The following is a 19,028-nucleotide window of genomic DNA, read 5'->3' as shown; positions in this document are numbered from 1 at the left end:
CTCCTTCACATTCCAGGGTTGCCTTTAACCAGACTCTTGATTCTCTGCCACAGACTGGTTCACGCACACTTTCTTACCAACAGCATATAAGCAACCACAGAGCAAAGTCTCCTTGTTTCTTTTCTGGTGGTGTAGGGATACAAGCAAGAAGTCGAAGCCTTCCTTATGCCAAGCAAGCACCCTACCACCAAGACACTCTCCAGCCACAAACAAAAGATAGGACTCCCCCCTACATATGGGGGGAATCTTAATACATCTATACAGAGATGTTTCAGAGACTGTTTTAGGACTTGGTCTGCCAAAACAGGACTCATATCTGTAACTTTCTTTACTTGGATAGCAAATAAATGTAACATCAGGCCTGTACTCTTTCTGAGTGACTGTGTATGTACATGTCAACACGGAGCACACAGCACCCACCTTGTTCTCCATTCTTATTTCTCTTACAAACCTTCATTCTCCTCTAGTAGGTTTTCTTGTAGCATTGTTTACTTTTTTTTTTTTTTTAAAAGACAGAGACTCACTGTGTATCCGAGGCTAGCCTGTAACTTACTCAGCAGTCTAGGCAGGCCTCAAATTAACGGCAATTCTACTACCTCAGCCTCCTGAGTGCTGGGATTACAGTGTGAGCCACCATACTAGCCTTTCTATAGCATTTTAAAACAAGGTTATGTCTATTCCATATTGTAAATAAAATATAGCAACACAACCTCCATCTTCCCCGCAGCCATGCCTCTGTCCTCCTGTGTAAACGCACGTCTTTGGGCTGTCTCCGTTTACTTTCTCAAGTCCTTTGTTTCTCCTGCTAGAACCCAACCAATCAAACAGTCTCTTAATGCTGCTTAATAAAGGGTCTGCCTCTGGTTTCTTTTTAGCTTAACATTCCTGTGGCCTGGGCATTTTGATCACACCCTTTTCTTCAGAACACTTTAGTTTCCTTGGCAACAAAACTCCTACTAGGAATTTGGTAGCGGTTTTATGGATAGAGACTTGAAGGACTCTCATCCCTATCCTTCACGCATTTGGAGTACTTAGGACACTTTACAAGGGTCAGGTCAGCTGGGGGCTAGCAGTGGGTCAAACTACGACCAGCTGCTCTCAAGAGGAAGCTTGTTCAATTCCAGCATTCACACAGTGCCTTACATCTGTAACTCTTGGCACTGGCATGCATATGGGGCATAGACACACACATAGGCAAAACAATACACATTAAAACAAAAATAAAATTAAAAATAAAATCAGCTAGGTGTGGTACCTTTAAGCAGCCAGGAGGCAGAGGCACGTGAATCTCTGTAAATTTGAGGTTTGAGGCCAGCTAAGGCTACATAGTAAGACCAAGTCTCAAAAAAGAAAAAGTTTAAAACCTCATGAATTTACATAACAATTCTCAAATTATTCTTGTAACAACCCAGACTTCAGATCTATTATCTACCAGATATATTGTAATGTCAACAGACAGTGCTAAGCCAAAATACCCAAATCTCAATATTCTCTCAAAAATTTGCTTTCTCCAGTATGTCTCAGTAAAGAGTCCTGCTTGTTCACCCAAATGTCAAATTTAAGACTTTTTGACACAAGATCTTGCTATGTAGCCTAGGCTACAGGGTCTCAAACTCTTGAGCCCTCTAGAACTCAGCCTGACAGCAGTATGGCTAAAACTGCGAAGACAAAGGCAGTACTCGGTTCAGGAGCTATTCTTATTCTCCCGCCATCTCCACTCAACCCACCTCTAGATCCCAAGTACCATGCTGTCTTAGAAGTCCCTCTTGACTGTCCCTTTTCCTCACTGCACAAACCAACATACTGTCATCTCTATCTAGTGATTAAAGTTAGTCTTGCCTCTGCTCTCAACTTCCACTCAGGTCACTTAGTGCTGCCAGGTTAAATCTTGAATAAAACAAGTAGGAGCTTATCCCCCAGGGGAGGAAAGCACCCATGGCCGTCCCCGCCTAGCTTCCAATGCTGCCTTGTATCCTACGATCCACACTGAACGCCTCTTGCTTCCTTACACCTCCACAGGCTTGCCTTGCGCTTCAGAGGAACTACTTCTGTTCCACCTCACTCTTCATCCTTACTCATCCTTCTGACCCTAAATACCAACCACTTCTTCCTGGATATCCGCTCAGCTCCCACAATAGGGAGATGCTTCTCTTGCTCTGTTAACACAGTCCTAAAAATGGCTCACGTATTGTTTCTTTTCTTTTTTTTTTTTCAGATTTATTTATTATGTGTACAGCATTCCTTACATGTGTGCCTGCAGGCCAGAAGGGGGCACCGGGTCTCATTAAAGATGGCTGTTAGCCACCATGTGGTTGCTGGGAATTGAACTCAGGACCTCTGGAAGAGCAGTCAGTGCTCTTAACCACTGAGCCATTTCTCCAGCCCCAAATATTGTTTCTTTTAGCACTAAATCTCTACCATCTAACCCGGTGTAGCACGTAACAGGACCTGAACCATGTTTGCTCACAATATATGTTCTCTACCCGTATCATTTATCTATCTCAACCCTGACCCTAGAACCCAAAACTTCAAATGAGAATACAGGATTGCTTGGTGCTGATACCTGGTGCCTCATGTAGTGCTGCTGGAACGCATTGCCATTTTTGAAGACTTTCAGGCAATACGGGCAGAGCAAATGCCGAGTATCTTCATGAATCATCCGAAAATGGCCATCTACCTCAGAGTAGAGGGAGGAGCGATACTGACACACCTGAGGTCACGCAAGAAGGAAAATAAGTTAAGAGTGAGTAACTGGAGCCATAAAAAGAAGTAACAAGGATATGCAGAGAAAGGATTCTTAAATGCATGGGTATTATTGTTCTGGTCCTGTAATGAAGATCTATGTGGGTGATACATTTAGCTGTGATAAAAACAGTAAAGGACAGACCAGTCTGAGAACAGCCTATATTTTCTACGGAATAAAATCATCCTATCCTGAGAGGGGAAGCCCGGAGACAGACTCTCCTCTACAAAGTCCTCACTGCATGGACTGTGTCAGTCTCTGCCCATGTCTTCAGAGCACTACACAGTATGTGGACAGCGGGGAGTTAGGGTATTCATTAGCAAATTTCTTTACAATCAGTTTTAAAACAAAATGCCTAAAAACCGCTCTGGAGAAAAAGGCAATACCTGACAAACATAAGGCATCTCTCCAGGCTTATGAGTGTCCTTCATATGCTGGAGAAACAGTGGCTCGCTCTCAAATGCCCACTCACAGATCTTGCACTTGGCTGTAAAAAGAAACACAATCTAGACATGTGCCTGGATGTAAGACCACAGCCCTAAGACCTCCGGCCTCATCTCGCAGTCACCAACACACGGACAAGCAGTTCTGCTCACATCTGTGCTGCCTACGGAAACTCACGTCCCTACGTCTCTAACTCGGTCTTTTAAAAACAAAGCTCTATTCTAGACTGTCAACTATTTTCATCTTAAATTGGATATTCTCCCTTTATTCTCTGTTTATCATTTCCCATCTCTTCTCTTCCTAACTCAATATCCACCCACTGTTGTCATCATTCAGTGACCTAGGAACTGACACCTTCACTGAAGCTAGGCAAGACCTCGGTGGAAACCCTCATGCCTCACTACTGTTCATGACGTTCATCCATACGGTGTGCATCCTTCACTGCTGAGTGAGTTTTTAAATACTACATGACTTTATGTCTGTGCCTAAGGACAAAGATACTCATTTATAAATGATTCGTCAACGCCTACTGATGTACATGAAGTACCAGAAAGAATTTGTTCGGAAAAGGCTGACAAACATTAAGAGATGTTTGTTTCTGTGACAGGGTCAATTACACAGTCCTATATGGCCTGTAGCTCACAGATCATTCTGCCTCTGCTTCCCAAGTCAGAGATTAACAGTGTGTGTCACCACACTTGGATAGACAGATGCTCTTAGCTTGTCATTAATGTCATTTCTCTTTACATATTAACAGATTCAAGATAATTATACTCTGAAATTAGTCAATTTGTCAAGCTTGATTATAAGAATATAATTATAAATGTTTTATAAAATTTTTAATTGTTTCATATTTACATTACAAATTATGGCTGGAAAGGGGGCATATTTGTATTTTTTTCTTTGTTCACTGGCCTTTCAAGTTTCTGCAAATATGGAAATTAGAGACTTTTAAGAGTTTTAAGTATTTTTATAAAGTTTTAAGTACTTATCAATGGTCTACCCCACTTGAATCTTCTAAGTCCTTCTAAAAGTTTAACAACTACTTTTTATGAAACCTGATCACAAGATTTTCTCCCTCACAGAATTATCTTACCCATCACTGCTATTGTATAGGGCATGTTTGTAGTATTATTTTTTTGTTTAGAGATAAGGGCTTATGTAATCCAGGCTTGCCTTGAACTCAGTAGTCTTCCTACCACTGCTTTCTAAGTACTGGTATTACAGTCATGAGCCTCTAAATCCAACCTATAATACTGTCTTAGTCTCACACACTATAATTATATAAGTTCCTATATTTAACATAATTTTTACATTTTCAACAAACTGGCAGTCCTCTAAAGGACATCAGAAATAGCCTGAACAGGGCGGGAGAGGTGGCTCAGTGCTTAAAGTGTACACTACTTTAGCAGAGAACTGGAGCTCGGGTACCAGCACCTACACTCCAGCTCACAATCATCTTTAACTCCAGCTCCAGGAAATCTGATGCCTTTGGCTTCTGTGGGTCCCTGCCTAGGATTTCACATGTGTATACACACAGACACACACGCACTCTTAAAATTAAAATCCCAAAGCAGGCACACACCTTAAATTTCAGCACTTGGGAGGCAGAGGCAGGTAGGTAGATCTCTGAGTTCAAAGCCAACCTGGTTTCCAGAGTGAATTCCAGGATAGCCAGGGCTATACAGAGAAACCCTGTCTTGAAAAATCAAAACCAAACAAAGAAATATAAAAACCTGAATGATAGGCTCACATCTCAAAATATCAACTCAATAGAGATATATGTGTGTTTGAGACAGGGCTTCTCTGTGTAGCCCTGGCTACCCTGGAACTCATTCTGTAAACCAGGTTAGTTTCCAACTCACAGAGATCCCCCTGATTCTGTCTCCCAAATACTGGGATTAAAGGTGTGTGTCACCACCTCTGGCAAGAAATGTATGTTTTAAGCAAATCACTTTATTACTGCAAGTTAGTGCTCGCTTGGTCCTCCTGTTTTGTAAGACATGTAACTGTAACAGTCTCGCTCACCGCCTGTTTCACTGAAAGCATTCATTTACTAGTGAAGCACTTCATAATCAGGCTTGAAAGAAAATGGGGAAAGTACTTCGTCTAGCACTATTACCTGCATATAAGGACCTCTTTGCTAGTGCCATCCAATAAGGGAAGAAAAGGTAACTCCCACCCCTCTGCTGGAGCTGGAGTTTCCAAACTTACTAGTAGACTCGTAGGGGCTATGGACATTTTCCAAGTGGCACTGGAGCTGGAAGGGGGTGGAGAACTGGCGGTAACAGTGTTGGCAGATAGTGTGACCATCCACCTCGCCGTTCTGCTGGTCGAGTTCCACGTGGTGCTTCATATGGTTCATGAATCTGTATGTGACAGAGCACAAAGAGAAAGTATAGAAATAAAGTCAGTAATAAAAGAGAAATAATGATAGAATTATATATAAGCAAACATTATTTGCTTCCCCTCCTCCAACTTCCTCTGCTTGGGATAGTCTTTTTCTGAGCCTGGAAAGACAGTTCTTTTTCAATTCTGTGGGTGCATGTGCGTCTATGCATGTGGACAAGTACTCACAGGTACAAGTGATTAAGGAGGCCAGAGGCATTGGATCCCATGGAACTGGATTAGAGACAATTGTGAGCCACCTGATGTGGGTGCTGGGACTTGAACTCAGGTCCTCTGCGAGAGCAGAACAAACTTTAAACTTCTAAGTCCTCTCTTTAGCTCCATATAACGTGTTTTCTGTTTTGTTCTAATAATTTATTTTTATTTTATGTGCACTGATGTTTTGCCTGCATATGTCTGTGTGAGGGTGTCAGATCTCAAGAGTTTCAGACAGTTGTGAGCTGCCATGTGGGTGATGTGAATTGAACCCAAGTCCTCTGGAAGAGCAGTCAGTGCTCCTAACAGCTGAGCCATCTCTCCAGCCCTCAGATAACAGATTCTTAAAACTAAAAATAAGTTCCGTGCAAAGAGACTGGGGTCTTTCTTACTCAAACTCAAAGGTATCCTTTATTAATTTTTTTTAAAGATTTTTATTTATTATGTATATAGGTTTCTTCCTTCATGTATCCTGCAGTACAGAAGAGAACACCAGATCTTATTACAGATGGTTGTGAGCCACCATGTGGTTGCTGGGAATTGAACTCAGGACCTCTGGAAGAGCAGCCAGTGCTCTATTCCTCTGAGCCATCTCTCCAGCCACCTATCCTTTATTATCATAATAAAATAATTCAACAGTATTACACACTGTAAATTCTAACAAGACAGCAGCATAGTTAAATGTTTCCAAAAAAGAAAACTTAGCAATGTAAGAAAACTTGTCCACTTTTATGTAGGGAAACCTCCAAGGCTGTTTCATGCTTACCGAATGTTGTTTTTTAGCCTTTTAGTACAATGAGGGCATCGGAAAGACGTAGCAACCTTAGGAAAGTTTGTTAGCTGGGCTACCTTGCCCCCATCCCGTCCATAATAAAAGTCATCCACCAGCATAATAAGCTTGGTCTGGACGCCATCTCCAGCATTCTCATTTGGCTCTGGTACTTTGGTGGATGGTGAGAGAGCAGGAATAGGTGTAGAGGAGGGTGTGGAAGTAACAGGTGCTGTCTTCTCAGGGGATGAGGACTTTGCTGCCAATGGAACATTGGGCTCTGCATCGAGGGACTTGCCTTTCTTCTGGTACTCAACCATTTCAGGGCAGCAGTACTGTAAAAGAGATGACATCATTCTGCTTACCTGAGACTAGAATGAGTTAAATCCATGTCACCATAGTCCCTGGGGATGGCTTGTTAATGTAGGCAATAAGGGACATGCTGTGGACACTGGGCTCTCTGCTCAGGATAGCCCACCGGGTCGCTGGGACTGTAGGCATTCCTTAGCACAGTTAGGCTGCATTAAGGCAGCTTTCCTCCTGCTGTCAGCTTGCTTTCTTCAATAGTCCCAGAGTTCACATTTCTCTCATGTATGTCCACACAGCCTCAAGCACAACACCTTACACTGCTCCCTCACCTGTCTGTTTAGAGCCTTGTCCTGGCATCATTTGACTCTGAACTCTCCAGAGAAAGGTCCAACCTCTTCATTTGAACTTAGAGCAGAAAGTTACAAGACTATAAATAAAGCAGGAACCAGGTAACAGGCTTTCATTCTCCAGTGACAGAGTTAAAACTGAGCTGAGGTTATGACCACTATCCTGTGAGATCAAATCTACCATTCTAAGACAGTGCGTGTTCCATCACCTATCGGCAGTCTTTAAATGCATTCTATCGTATTTTCAGTTTGCGCAGCCCTTTTCATGCCCCCGCTCTCAGAGGACCCCTATCACGGGTGGTGTCACTTACACACATGTGACCTCTCAAAGCTTCAGTGACACGGAACTGAGCATTGCATCGTGGACATATTTTCCGTCCACCGTCCTGGAGGTCAAACACTGGGATGGAAGAGGTCACTGCAAGAACGGAGAAGAATTGATAAGATTAATACAGGATACTAGGGCAAGACTACACATTCCTTGAGAAGCCCAGAGTAAAGAGCAAGCATGAGAGGCACATGTTTTAACTGCTCAAACTCTAGGTCAGTGCTGGCAAACTGAAGCCCAGGGACTATTCTGGCCAGCAGTTTCTGTTTTGACTCAAAAGCTAGGAATGCCTTTTTACCACCACCTCTAATTAGGCAAAGTTCTTTTTTTCTCTCCCATTTACGTTTTTGGTTTGTTTCCAGACAGTATTCTTGTGTAATTCAGGTTAACCTTGAACTCAGGATTAGCCTGCCTCTACCCCAAGTGCTGGAATAATAGGGTGTGCCAGATGCTGACAGACAATTCCCTTTTTAAAACTGTGATGGAGCTGAGCACGGTGATGCACACCTAGAATCCCAGTACTGGGGAGGTGGAGGCAAGAGGATCACAAGTCTCAGGCCAGCTTGGTCTATAGATCTAGTTCCCTTTGGCCTAGATAGGGAGATTATTTTAAAACAAAACAAAACTAATAAATTTTGATACTGTGATACACAGAAAGCAACACTCAGCATTGTTAAGCACATTCATGTTGCATAATTTCCAGAACTTTCTAAAAAAACAACTTATTTAATTTTATGTGCATTCGTATTTTGTCTGCACTCATGTCTGTGTGAGGGCATTGGGTCCCCTGCAACTGGAGTTACAGACAGTTGAGCTGCCACATTGCTGCTGAGAATTGAACGCAGGTCCTCTGGAAAAGCAGCCAGTGCTCTTAAATCATTGAGCCATCTCTCCAGTCCTTCAGAACCTTTCTTAACTTACAGAAACTATTTTGTGGAGAGTTTTGCCTGAAACAGTGCCTCGTGTAGCCCATACCAGTCTTAAAGGCGCTATATAGTGGAGGCCGCCTCTGAGCTCCTGATCCCCCCCCCACCCCAGGGTCTACAGCACATGTACACTACCACCATGTGCGCATGCTGGCACAGATGACAGCAGTCCACACAGCCTGACAACGCATGAAACATGTTGTTCATGTCAAAATGACTTCCTATACATACAAGTAGTGTTCTAGGAACTCAAAGGGTATATTTAGGAATATGTATGTATATGCAAATACATATAATGTATGCAATAAAAACTGATGAAAAAAAGGCCATAAATTTGCTGGAAAGTGGGCAAGGCAATATGGGAGGGTTTGGAAGGAGGAAAGGAAAAAATATAATTAAAATACCATCTTAAAAATAAACAAAAAGAACTTTTGGAAAGAAAAAAATGACTTCATTTTTAAACCTAAATATCATACCATTGTGTAAACAGGACACATTTTGTTCATACATTCACGATTTGATGGCGATTTAGGCTGTTCTCACCTTCCGCCTAATATAAATGCTGCTGCTACAAGCAGAGGCACACAACTTCCTGTGCTAGTCCCCGACTTCAATGCTTTTCAATACATGCTCAGCAGCGGAGCTCCTGAAGCTTATGTAATCTTGGGGAAACACAGTACTATTTTCACAGTATCTGTAGTGTCATATCCCCGCCAAAACTACATCTTTCTCTATATCCTCACCTAAATGTTCAATCTATTTTGTGTGTGAATGTGTGTATGGTCAGAGAACAAAAGAAGTCAGTTCTGCTCTTCAGTGTGGGTCCCAGAGATCGAATTCAGGATGCCAGGCTTGGCGGGAAGAATCTTTGCACGCTGAGCCACCATCTTATCTTGCCTGCACCATTTTGTTGCTTTCAAAAACAATTGACAGGGGCTCGAGAGATGGCTCAGCTATTAAGAGCACTGGCTGTTCTTCTGGGAAATCATGGTTTCTCCAGCACTCACACTGTGGTTCACACCCATCTGACGGCCTCTTCTGGTTTCTCTGGGCACCAGGCATACATGTGGTATACACACATACAAGAAGGCAACACACCCCCCATACTCCCAAAAGAGTAAAAGAGAAACAAAACAGCAACAGCAACAAGAAATAATTACGACTTCCTTTTATTATATTCTGACACTGACTTAGTCAACTTCAGTCCACATGCAGGAAGAAAAGTAAAATAACTTGGCTAGATCAAGGTGATAGTTTCTCATAATCTTAAACCCTCTCTGAAGAGATCTTTTGCAATTAGCATACAGAGTGAGTTCCTCATGGCATTTTCAGCCTTGGCTGAATCTCTGCCCCTATGTGCTCCTCTCATTACCTACCTGTCCCTGCTTGGACCCTTCCAACCCTAGTATTTCCTCTTCTACTTCCTAGCACATGTGCTCTATTAACTCTATTTACCTCCTTGGTCCCTACTCACCTCTCCCCGACCATTTGCCCCTTTTCTAGTTTTCTATCTCTATGTACTTACCCCTACATAAGCACACACACAGTAACATAAATGAGAGAACACAGTACTTGTCTTTCTGAGTTGGTTTAGTTGGGTCATTTATTGCTTTCTGAGTCACTATCCTAACCGGTACAGATGGCATTTCACCATGATTTTTATGTTTCCCTCAATTGGTACTGCCAGCTATCTTAAGACTGTTTGCGGAGATGTCTTTCCCCAACCGCTGCAGGGGGATGGAATCCAGGGCCTCTTTGCCTCATTTAAAAAATATATTATTATTATTATTATTATTATTATTATCATCATCATCATCATCATCATCATCATCATCATCATCATCAGTGTTTTGCTTTTCTGAGACAAGGCTTCTCTATGTAGCCCTGGCTGTTCTAGAACTTACTGTGTATGTAGACCAAGCTGGCTTCCAATTCAGAGAACTGCCTGCCTCTGTCTCTCAAGTACTGGGATGAAAAGCATGGGCCACACAATAGGCACCACAACAGAAACATAACATTTTTTGTTACATTTATTTTATATATCTGCACACATGCCACAGCAGGTGTGTAGAGGCCAAAGGACTACCTGATGGCTCACTCCTTCCTTTGGGTAGATTCCAGGGATAGAGCTCAGGTCATTGGGCTTAGTAGCAGGCACCCTTACCCTCTGAGCCATCAGACCGTCTGCTTTGCCCCCTCTTCAACTGCTTAGGTTTGTTACTGTGCAGATTGCAGGAATTATTTACGTATTAGTGATCTCTCAGCACAATGTATTTCCTTCCCCTCTACAGATTACTTTTTCACTGTGCTATCAATGTTCTCTGATGCATATAAGTTTAAAATTTCAAATTTAGCAATTTTTATTCTTGCCTGTGCTTTTGGCTTCCAAGAAACAGTTGTTAAATCTAATATTGCCAAGGTTTTCCTTCTATCCTTTTTTCCTACAGTTTTTAGTTTTGGTAGATGTTTTAGGGCAGAACCTCCCATGTGCTGTAACAACCTTCACGCATCAACCTCCTGCGTGCTAGATCACAGGCATGAGTCACAGACAGGATCTATGGGTACAAGGCAGTCCTCTTTGTGGTTTCTAAGTACCCGGATCTATTTATAGCCATGTAGAACTGTCCACTTTTTTTTTCATGGTTTATACACGTATGCATTATGCACATCCACATGTGCTCACTTGTAGAGGTCAGAGGTTGGCTTCCGGCCTCTCCTGCTATCACTCTCCAAATTTTTAAAGACAGGGTCTTCAACTAAACCAGGCAGTCGCGACACCATTTCAGCTACACCAACTGGTCATGGAGCACCATGATCCATCTGCGTCCACACCCCCCCCCACCCCCCCCCCCCCCCCGCTTCCCCGTTGCTGGAGTCATACGCATGTGCCACCATGCTGGATTTTACTTGGGTGCTGGAGATCCACAGGTCCTCAAACTTAGACAGCGAGCACTTTACTGAAATTCCAAATTCAGATCCCATAATAACTTGAGTTATTAATTTTAGTTCTTAATTAGTGACTGATGGGGAAGAGCCCAGTACATTGTGGGTGGGGCCATCCCTGGGCTGGTGGTCCTGGGTTCTAAAAGAAAGCAGGCTGAGGAAACCATGAGGAGCAAGTCAGTAAGCAGCACCCTCCATGGGCTCTGCATCAGCTCCTGCCTCCAGGCTCCTGCACTGTTGGACGAGTCCCAGTCCTAACTTGCTTTGATGTGAAGTTGTAAACTAAATAAACCCTTTTCTCACCAATTCTCTTTTCAGTATGGTGTTTTGGATGAGTATGGACTCATCCAGCTCTCTCATCCATTCATCTAGTACTGGCAGCTGCTTTGCACAACGGCACCAGCGTAAGTTAACACGGGACAGAGCACATGCTGTGCACAGAGCCTAGGAGATTCACAGAAAGGTACCAGTCTCTGCTCTGGACCACTGAGCATCCTCAGTCACAGTTTCTCTTTCTGAAAACCTCTCTACACCATCTCAACTTTAAAAATTCACCCCAGGGGTTGATAGATGGCTCAGTGGTTAAGAGGACCAGCTGTTCCTCCACAGACTCTCGGTTCAACTCCCAGCATACACACAGAAACTCCCAACTGTCTATAGCTGTAGTCCTGTGAGATCCAATGTCCTCTTCTAGAGTGCAGACGTACATGAAGACAAAATACCCACACATGTAAAATAAATAAATGAGGCTGGAGACATGCCTGCTCTTCCAAAAGACCTGAGTTCAATTCCCAGCAACCACACGGTGGCTCACAACCATCTGTAATGAGATCTGGTGCCCTCTTCTAGCCTGCAAACATACATGCAGGCAGAACACTGTATACATAATAAATAAATTTTAAAAATCTTTAAAATAAGTAAATAAATAAACCTTAAAAAAAAAAAATCACCCCAGAAAGTTCCCCTCTTCCACAAAGACATCGCTGATGAACCATCAAGAAGCTGCAGTGCGATCTCACATCTGGCACCTTCTTACTACATGAGCATCTCAGAAGCCTAGATCAGAGCACTACATCCCATTTCACACTCTATCACTGTTTTCTCAACGACTGACTGGAGGTCCAGTCTCTCACATTACCTTTCACTGAAGATTCGGGTCCACTGGTTCTTTGAGCAGAACTGTTGTTGGACACCAGCACTGGCCCAGGACTCTGGCCCAGGGAAGGGACAGTGTTTAGAGTATTCACCAATTTGGCCACTTCGTTGCTATTTTCACCTGTAACCCCAGGTCGTTTCACAGTGACAAAGCTGGCAATGCTCACTGCAGGTGGAGAGGGGAAGGAGGGAGCTACATTGACCAAGTGAAACCATCTGCTTCCCACCCACTCCCCATGCTGTTCTGCATCTCCTCAGCCCAAGTCTCACCTAGTTTGGGATTCGAGGTCTGGTTGGACTGGCCCAGAGGCTGCACAGCTAGCTGCCCCAGGGAGGTCGGCTGTGTGGCAGTGGGCGTAGTGGACGTGCTGGGAGTGGACTTGGTCTGCTGGGACTGGGACTGTGGGACAGTGCTTCGGATGGTGAGAGTAGCTGGGATGACGGTGGTGAAGGTGTTGGTGGTGGGCCTCACAGGCACTGTGGAGCCTGGCCTCACGGGGGTCATCTGAGAGAACACCTGTGGGACGCCAACTGTCGGCTTAACAAACTGTGTACCTGGGGCTTTTAAAAGAGAGACAAGAAAAGTCCCAAACCTTCATCAGCGAGCTCACCTATAACATATTTTCTTGCCTTTCCTAGAAATACAAGAACAGGAAAAAGTTATTTCCCTAAACTTTCTGAGTGGTCACCAGAGGTTACCAAGAACATCTAAGAAAGCAGTGGCTGTCCTAAGCAGCTAAGGCAGTAATTAGGAGACAGTGCCCATCACCTCCTCTGCAGACAGCTTCCGTACTACACTTTTCACCTCAAGAACACAAAGAGTGCTTGACCTCTGTATTAGGAGGAAGAGAAAGAATGGGTAGATATAGAACAAAGGTCAAATTTGGTCCTTACAATCTTTTTTCAGATTCTAAAAGTATTTTCCATTTTCTTCTATCCACTCAAATAGGACAGGCAACTTCTCTACCAGAATGTCCCAAAGGATAATGTTTTTCTAGAACAATTGTAGGAAATTCCACTGAGAAATACTTATGGAACACCAGAATGTCTATAGAGAAATCTAATCAGACTTATGGCCTAAAAATGTCCAGTGGGCTCTGAGATCAAAAAACAAAAAATTCTTTAGAACACCAGAATGTCTATAGAGAAATCTAATCAGACTTATGGCCTAAAAATGTCCGGTGGGCTCTGAGATCAAAAAACAAAAAATTCTTTAGAAAGTTAACTGCAGAGGCCTCCTTAGTATTTTTATCCTTACTTGTGAATGTACATCCACATGTACCACAGTGTACCAGTGTGTATATATAGGTCAGAGCACACCTTGTGGAAATGCTCTCTCCTTCCAGCTTGTGGCTACTAGGGAGTGAACAGGCTGTCAGGCTGGGAGGTCCTTTTAGCCCTGGGCCGCCTACTGGCCCTGTGGTTCCTATATATACGACTGAATAAAGTGATTCTCCATTTGACCTGAACTGTAGAAAACCTGATACATATGAAATATGACTTAGGGGAAAATTACAAGACTCTTTTTGGTACTAGAAATTGAACCAAAGCCTCAAGCAATGCTAAGAATACACTCTACCCCTGGCTACAACCCCAGCTCCAGGGTTCTTTAATATTCCATTATATGATTATTAGGAACCTTATCCTCAAAGGATATATCATTTACTTAATTTACATCTAAGGTCCTCCCACCCCCTGCCTTGGTTTGTTTGTTTCTTGAGATAAGACTGGCCTTAAATTCACAGTAATCCTCCTGCTTCAACCTCCTGAAAGCTGGATTCCAGGAGTGTGCCATCATGGCTGGCTGCATATCCAAACCTATGCTTTAAAATTAAAGTAAAATTCAATTTATAATCCTACCACAAAGATGAGTACATATATATGGAATACGAGTTGTGACTTGGCATTAACAATATTTTCAGGATATCAAACAATAGCTGATTTAATCAGCATATACTGACAATGACTACATAAGCCTTACTATAACTCACAAAGAGTAGTGAAAAGCTAAATATAAAAATAAAATTACCACCCTGGCCAAAGCTTAGAAACCTTTTTTCCCCTTTGGTTTTTTTAAAGACAGGGTTTCTGTGTTAACAGCCTTGGCTGTCCTAGAACTCACACTGCAGACCAAGAATGTTGTTTGTTGTTTAAAAAAAAAAAACAACTGGGCTTAAATTGCATTGTTTTGGTTTGATTTTTCGAAACAGGGTTTCTCTGTGTTAATAGTCCTGACTGTCCTGGAACTCATTTTGTAGACCAGGCTGGCCTCTAATTCACTAAGATCCACCTGCCTCTGCCTTCGGAGTGTTGCAGTTAAAGGTGTGCACCACCACCACCCGGCAGGCTTAAATTGTTAAAATCGTATTTAAAATTCTTCTTTAAATACATGCCTTCAAATGCTCTAAACTATTTTGAAACAGTTAAAATAAATACCTGGATGCTAGGTTACTCCAAGGATCTCCTTACCTGGGACCAGTGTAATTGGTCTGACTGTTTGTCCTTGCTGTACATTCAGTACAATCCCAACCTGATTCATTGCATTTTGTACGGGTCGAACATTCCTTACAGGAAATCCCTGTATTAAAAAGCAAAATGACCTTTAGCACAGAGAGAAACTAGCCCTGATACTGACTGCAGTACGAATGACAGCCCCATATTCTGACCTAAGGGTTCTTTCTCTAGAGGTACAGCTTTCAAATAACTGAAATGGAAAATTTTAGGAAATTCTCCCATGTTAGATTTTTGTAAAATGTTGTTTTGTTCTGTTTTTGCTTTTGGACTTGGTTCTTGCTATGTATCCTAGGTTGCCAACAAACTCCTAATTGTGTTTGCAAACAACTTTGTTTTATTTTGAGACAGGGTTTAAGTAGCCAAGGTTGGCCTCAAAATCAGGAATGTAGCTCAGACTAGCCTTGAATTAATGACAGTTCTGCTTCTGTCTTCTAGGAGCTGGTTTTAGAGGTATGCACCACCATACCCAGCCTGTTTTTAATAAACTATTATGTAACGAAAACAACAAAACTATGTATTCACAGACTGGTGCTTTGACAGGAAAGACCAAAATCATTACCAGTACTTAATCTAGTGTTCCAAAATATAAAAACAATCCTTGTTTTATATGCTGTTCCCAAAGTCCACTTTAAAGGTGACAAACCTCAGATAAATTAGTAAGAGAGTATAGAAATTAGGAAGCCTCAGGCAAAGGGAAGCACATGGCTTTACATTCCACTCAGATTTGGGCTTTCAACTCCTAATTACTACACTGTATGGTGAGCCTTCCTTCTTCAAAGGCCACTCATCTTACACATAGATCTTCAAAGTCAATAAACTTATCCTAGGAGATAAGGAGCCCAAGCAAAAAGGAACGCTTGCAAGGCAAATGTTGAGGATTGCAAGGCAAATGTGAGGACTTAAAAAAAATTAAGATTTATTTTACATCTATGAGTGTTTTATTTTGCCTGCATGTACGTATGTGTACCACAGGAGTGCCTGGTGTCTACAGATGTCAGAAGAAGGTATCAGCAAAATTCTGTAACAGTTATGAGTTGACATGTGGGTGTTTGGAATTAAACCTGGACCCTCTGCAAGAGCAACAAATGCTCTTGACCAGTAAGCCATCTCTCCAGTCCTGTGTGAAGGCTTTCTTTTGCCTTTTTTTGTTGTTGTTGTTGTAATAGGGTTTCTCTGTGTAACAGCTCTGGCTGTCCTAGAACTCACTTTTGTAGACCAGGCTGGCCTTGAGCTCACAATCTGCCTACCTCTGCCTCCAGGGTGATGGGATTAAAAGTATGCCACCACTGCCCAGAGGTGCCAAGGCTTTCTAATTCTAACTTTCCCCATGATTTCTGCCCAGATTTTAGTCAACTCAACAGACCTCTAAGGTGTATGGCAGAAAATATGCAGGCATGATGCTATACTGGGCATTTCACAAGGAAGAGAAGTAAAGAGAACCTCAATTCAACAGGCAAGACTCAGAAGCATTTCTAATAGTGAAGACACTGCCTAAGGTAGAGCTTTGGGAGGCCCACAGTCCTTGTTCCTCTACAAGTCCCAGAATTCAAAGTCCTACTCACCTGGGTAGTGATGAATATAGGCTGTGAGGCCACAGAGGAGTTAGTCACATGATTGGCATTCTGCATGACCTGGACAGGTCTCAATACTGGTTGAGTAACCATTGTTCCCAGTCCTGGTGCTGGATTCTGGGTCAGAATGAGTGGCTGACCACCTTGTTGAACCAAAGTATTACCAGCTAAAGGGTAACAGACAGGGAAAACAACAAGAAAGGGATGTTAGAGCATTGCTAAATGTGTATTCTGTAAGAAACACTATAGGTTAAGAAACGGTGTCTCAGATGCCAAAATTACTTAGCTCCCACTACTCACCTCAGGCTTAATGTCACCAAACTCACCAAAACTTAAGCTTCCACTCAGAAGGCAGAGGCAGGCAGATCTCTGTGAGTTCAAGGCCAACCTGATCTAAAAAGTGAGCTCCCTTAGAGGCTCCAAAAGCTATACAGAGAAACCCTGTCTCAAAAACAACAACAACAAAAACAAAAGCAAAAAAAGTAAACCCTAGCCCTAAGCTCCATGCAGCACCATCGCTAACAGAAAACAAAGGGTCAGGGCAGTGCACTGACCTCACCCACATCCTGATGAAGGCTGGAAGACACTAGCTCCTCTCTCCACACTAATGGTTTCTCCCCAGTCAGCATAGCAAAAACAAGAATTTCTTATTTTAAAAAAAAGAATCTATTTGTAAGAAGGTAATTTGTTATTAACTAATCCCCTTACATTTTTTACAATTGTTTATTGTAAATGTGTGCTTGAGTATGTGTTCTGTGTTCCCCATGTGGGAGGTCAGAGACAATGCGTGTGAGGTAGTTCTCAGGTCCTCAGGCTGAGTGGCAAGTGTCCTTTACTCATCAAGCCATCTTGCTGGCCCTAAATTTATTTTTGCTTGAGAAAGGGTTCAGGTAGTATGAATCAAATAACATCCGACATTCTTCCATAGGAAATACCCTGTGGCGGTCTGGGTAAAAATGGCCCCTATAAGCTCACATAATTGAATGCTTGGGTCATAGTTATGAAACAGTTGGAGAAGGATTGGGAGGTGTAGCCTTGTTGAAGGAGGTGTGTTCTGAGATAGCCTTCTTATAGCCCAGACTGGCCTCAAACCAGCCAATATTCCTGACTCAGCCCCCTAAGTGCTGGGATTACAGGTAATAAATGCATAAATCTTATCCAGCACTCATTGTAGCTCTCTGTAAGTGAAATATCAATGTACCTTTTATAATCTACTGTTAACACATTAATCAAATAATGGGAAGTATAATAACCAAAACTGCTGGATAGGAGCTGGGTAAGAAGGGAGGTGGTGGCACATGCCTTTAGTCCCAGTACTTGGGAAGCAGAGAGAGACAGATCTCTGAGTTCAAGACTAGCCTCCTGGTTTACATAGTGAGTTCCAGGACATCCAGGGCTACACAAAGAAACCCTATCTCAAAATAATAAAAACAAAAAACCAAACCAAAACAGAATGTTAGAAAGGGCTGGAGATGTAGCTCAGTTGGCAGAGTGCCTTCCAGCATAGATGAGGCCTTTGGTTCAAAGGCCAGCACTACACAAGCCAGGCTTGTGTTACATGCCTGTGATCCTGGCATCAGCAGGACGGAGCTCACAGTAATCTGTTGCCATAGCAAGTTTGAAGCCAACCTGGTAAACAAGTCTAGGCTCAAAAAAAAAAAAAAAAAAAAAAAAAAGTGTGTGTATACACCTGTAAATCTAGCACTTGAGAACGGAAGCACAAACATCAGGAATGCAAGGCCAGCCTCAGCTAAATAGAAATTTTAAGGCTAGCCTGGGCTATATGAAATCCTGCCTCAAAATCAAAATAGAGGGCTAGAAGAAAGCTGGCTCAACAGTTAAGAGCATTTGTTGCTCTTGGAGAGGATGTGGGTTTAATTCCCACTGCAACCATCTCCTGTTGGAGGGGATTCAATGCCTTCTTCTGACCTACAATGGCTCCAGGCAATACACATGGTGCACAGGCATAATACACATAAACTAAATAAACTAATTAATTTAAAAGACAAACAGTCAGGCATGAGGCACACATTTTTAAATCCCAGTACCTGGGAGGCAAAGGCAGAGTCAGAAGGATCTATGAATCCCAGATCAGTCGAGTCTACAAAGTGAGTTTTAGCCAGAGTTGTATGGTAAGACCCACCCCCCATAAGAAACAACAAAACAATTAAAGCTATTAGCATTAAGATAACAAGATAGTCACTACTGCGTACAAGAAAAAGTAGGGGAAATGTATGAGTCTATTTTTGTAAAAAGCCATCACTACACAGTATACAAAAGTGTATAAAAGTAACATCCGCATAAATGAAGAACTACAAATAATCACTTCCACATGACAGGACAGCTAATTCCCCCCCCCCCCCCCGACTTTGTTT

At 42.6% G+C, this 19,028-nt stretch overlaps 1 protein-coding gene across 2 annotated transcripts in view; it reads right to left on the bottom strand.

Moving 5' to 3' along the window:
• Pogz (pogo transposable element derived with ZNF domain) overlaps positions 1-19,028 on the bottom strand; it is a 56,938-nt gene that overhangs the window by 5,940 nt on the left and 31,970 nt on the right. For both annotated transcript variants that reach the window (XM_057793252.1, XM_057793253.1), the window contains 9 exons: positions 16,645-16,820; positions 15,038-15,146; positions 12,839-13,129; positions 12,552-12,761; positions 7,528-7,634; positions 6,558-6,895; positions 5,402-5,556; positions 3,130-3,230; positions 2,564-2,710 (listed from right to left, as the gene is read on the bottom strand). In XM_057793252.1, the coding sequence (XP_057649235.1) occupies positions 2,564-2,710; positions 3,130-3,230; positions 5,402-5,556; positions 6,558-6,895; positions 7,528-7,634; positions 12,552-12,761; positions 12,839-13,129; positions 15,038-15,146; positions 16,645-16,820 (1,634 nt within the window). The remainder of the gene's footprint in view (positions 1-2,563; positions 2,711-3,129; positions 3,231-5,401; positions 5,557-6,557; positions 6,896-7,527; positions 7,635-12,551; positions 12,762-12,838; positions 13,130-15,037; positions 15,147-16,644; positions 16,821-19,028) is intronic.

This window comes from Chionomys nivalis, chromosome 18 (genome assembly GCF_950005125.1).
Source record: "Chionomys nivalis chromosome 18, mChiNiv1.1, whole genome shotgun sequence".
NCBI lineage: Eukaryota > Metazoa > Chordata > Mammalia > Rodentia > Cricetidae > Chionomys > Chionomys nivalis.
The sequence above is the reverse complement of the archived record's forward strand: the minus strand, read 5'-3'. Positions and strand labels throughout refer to the sequence as shown.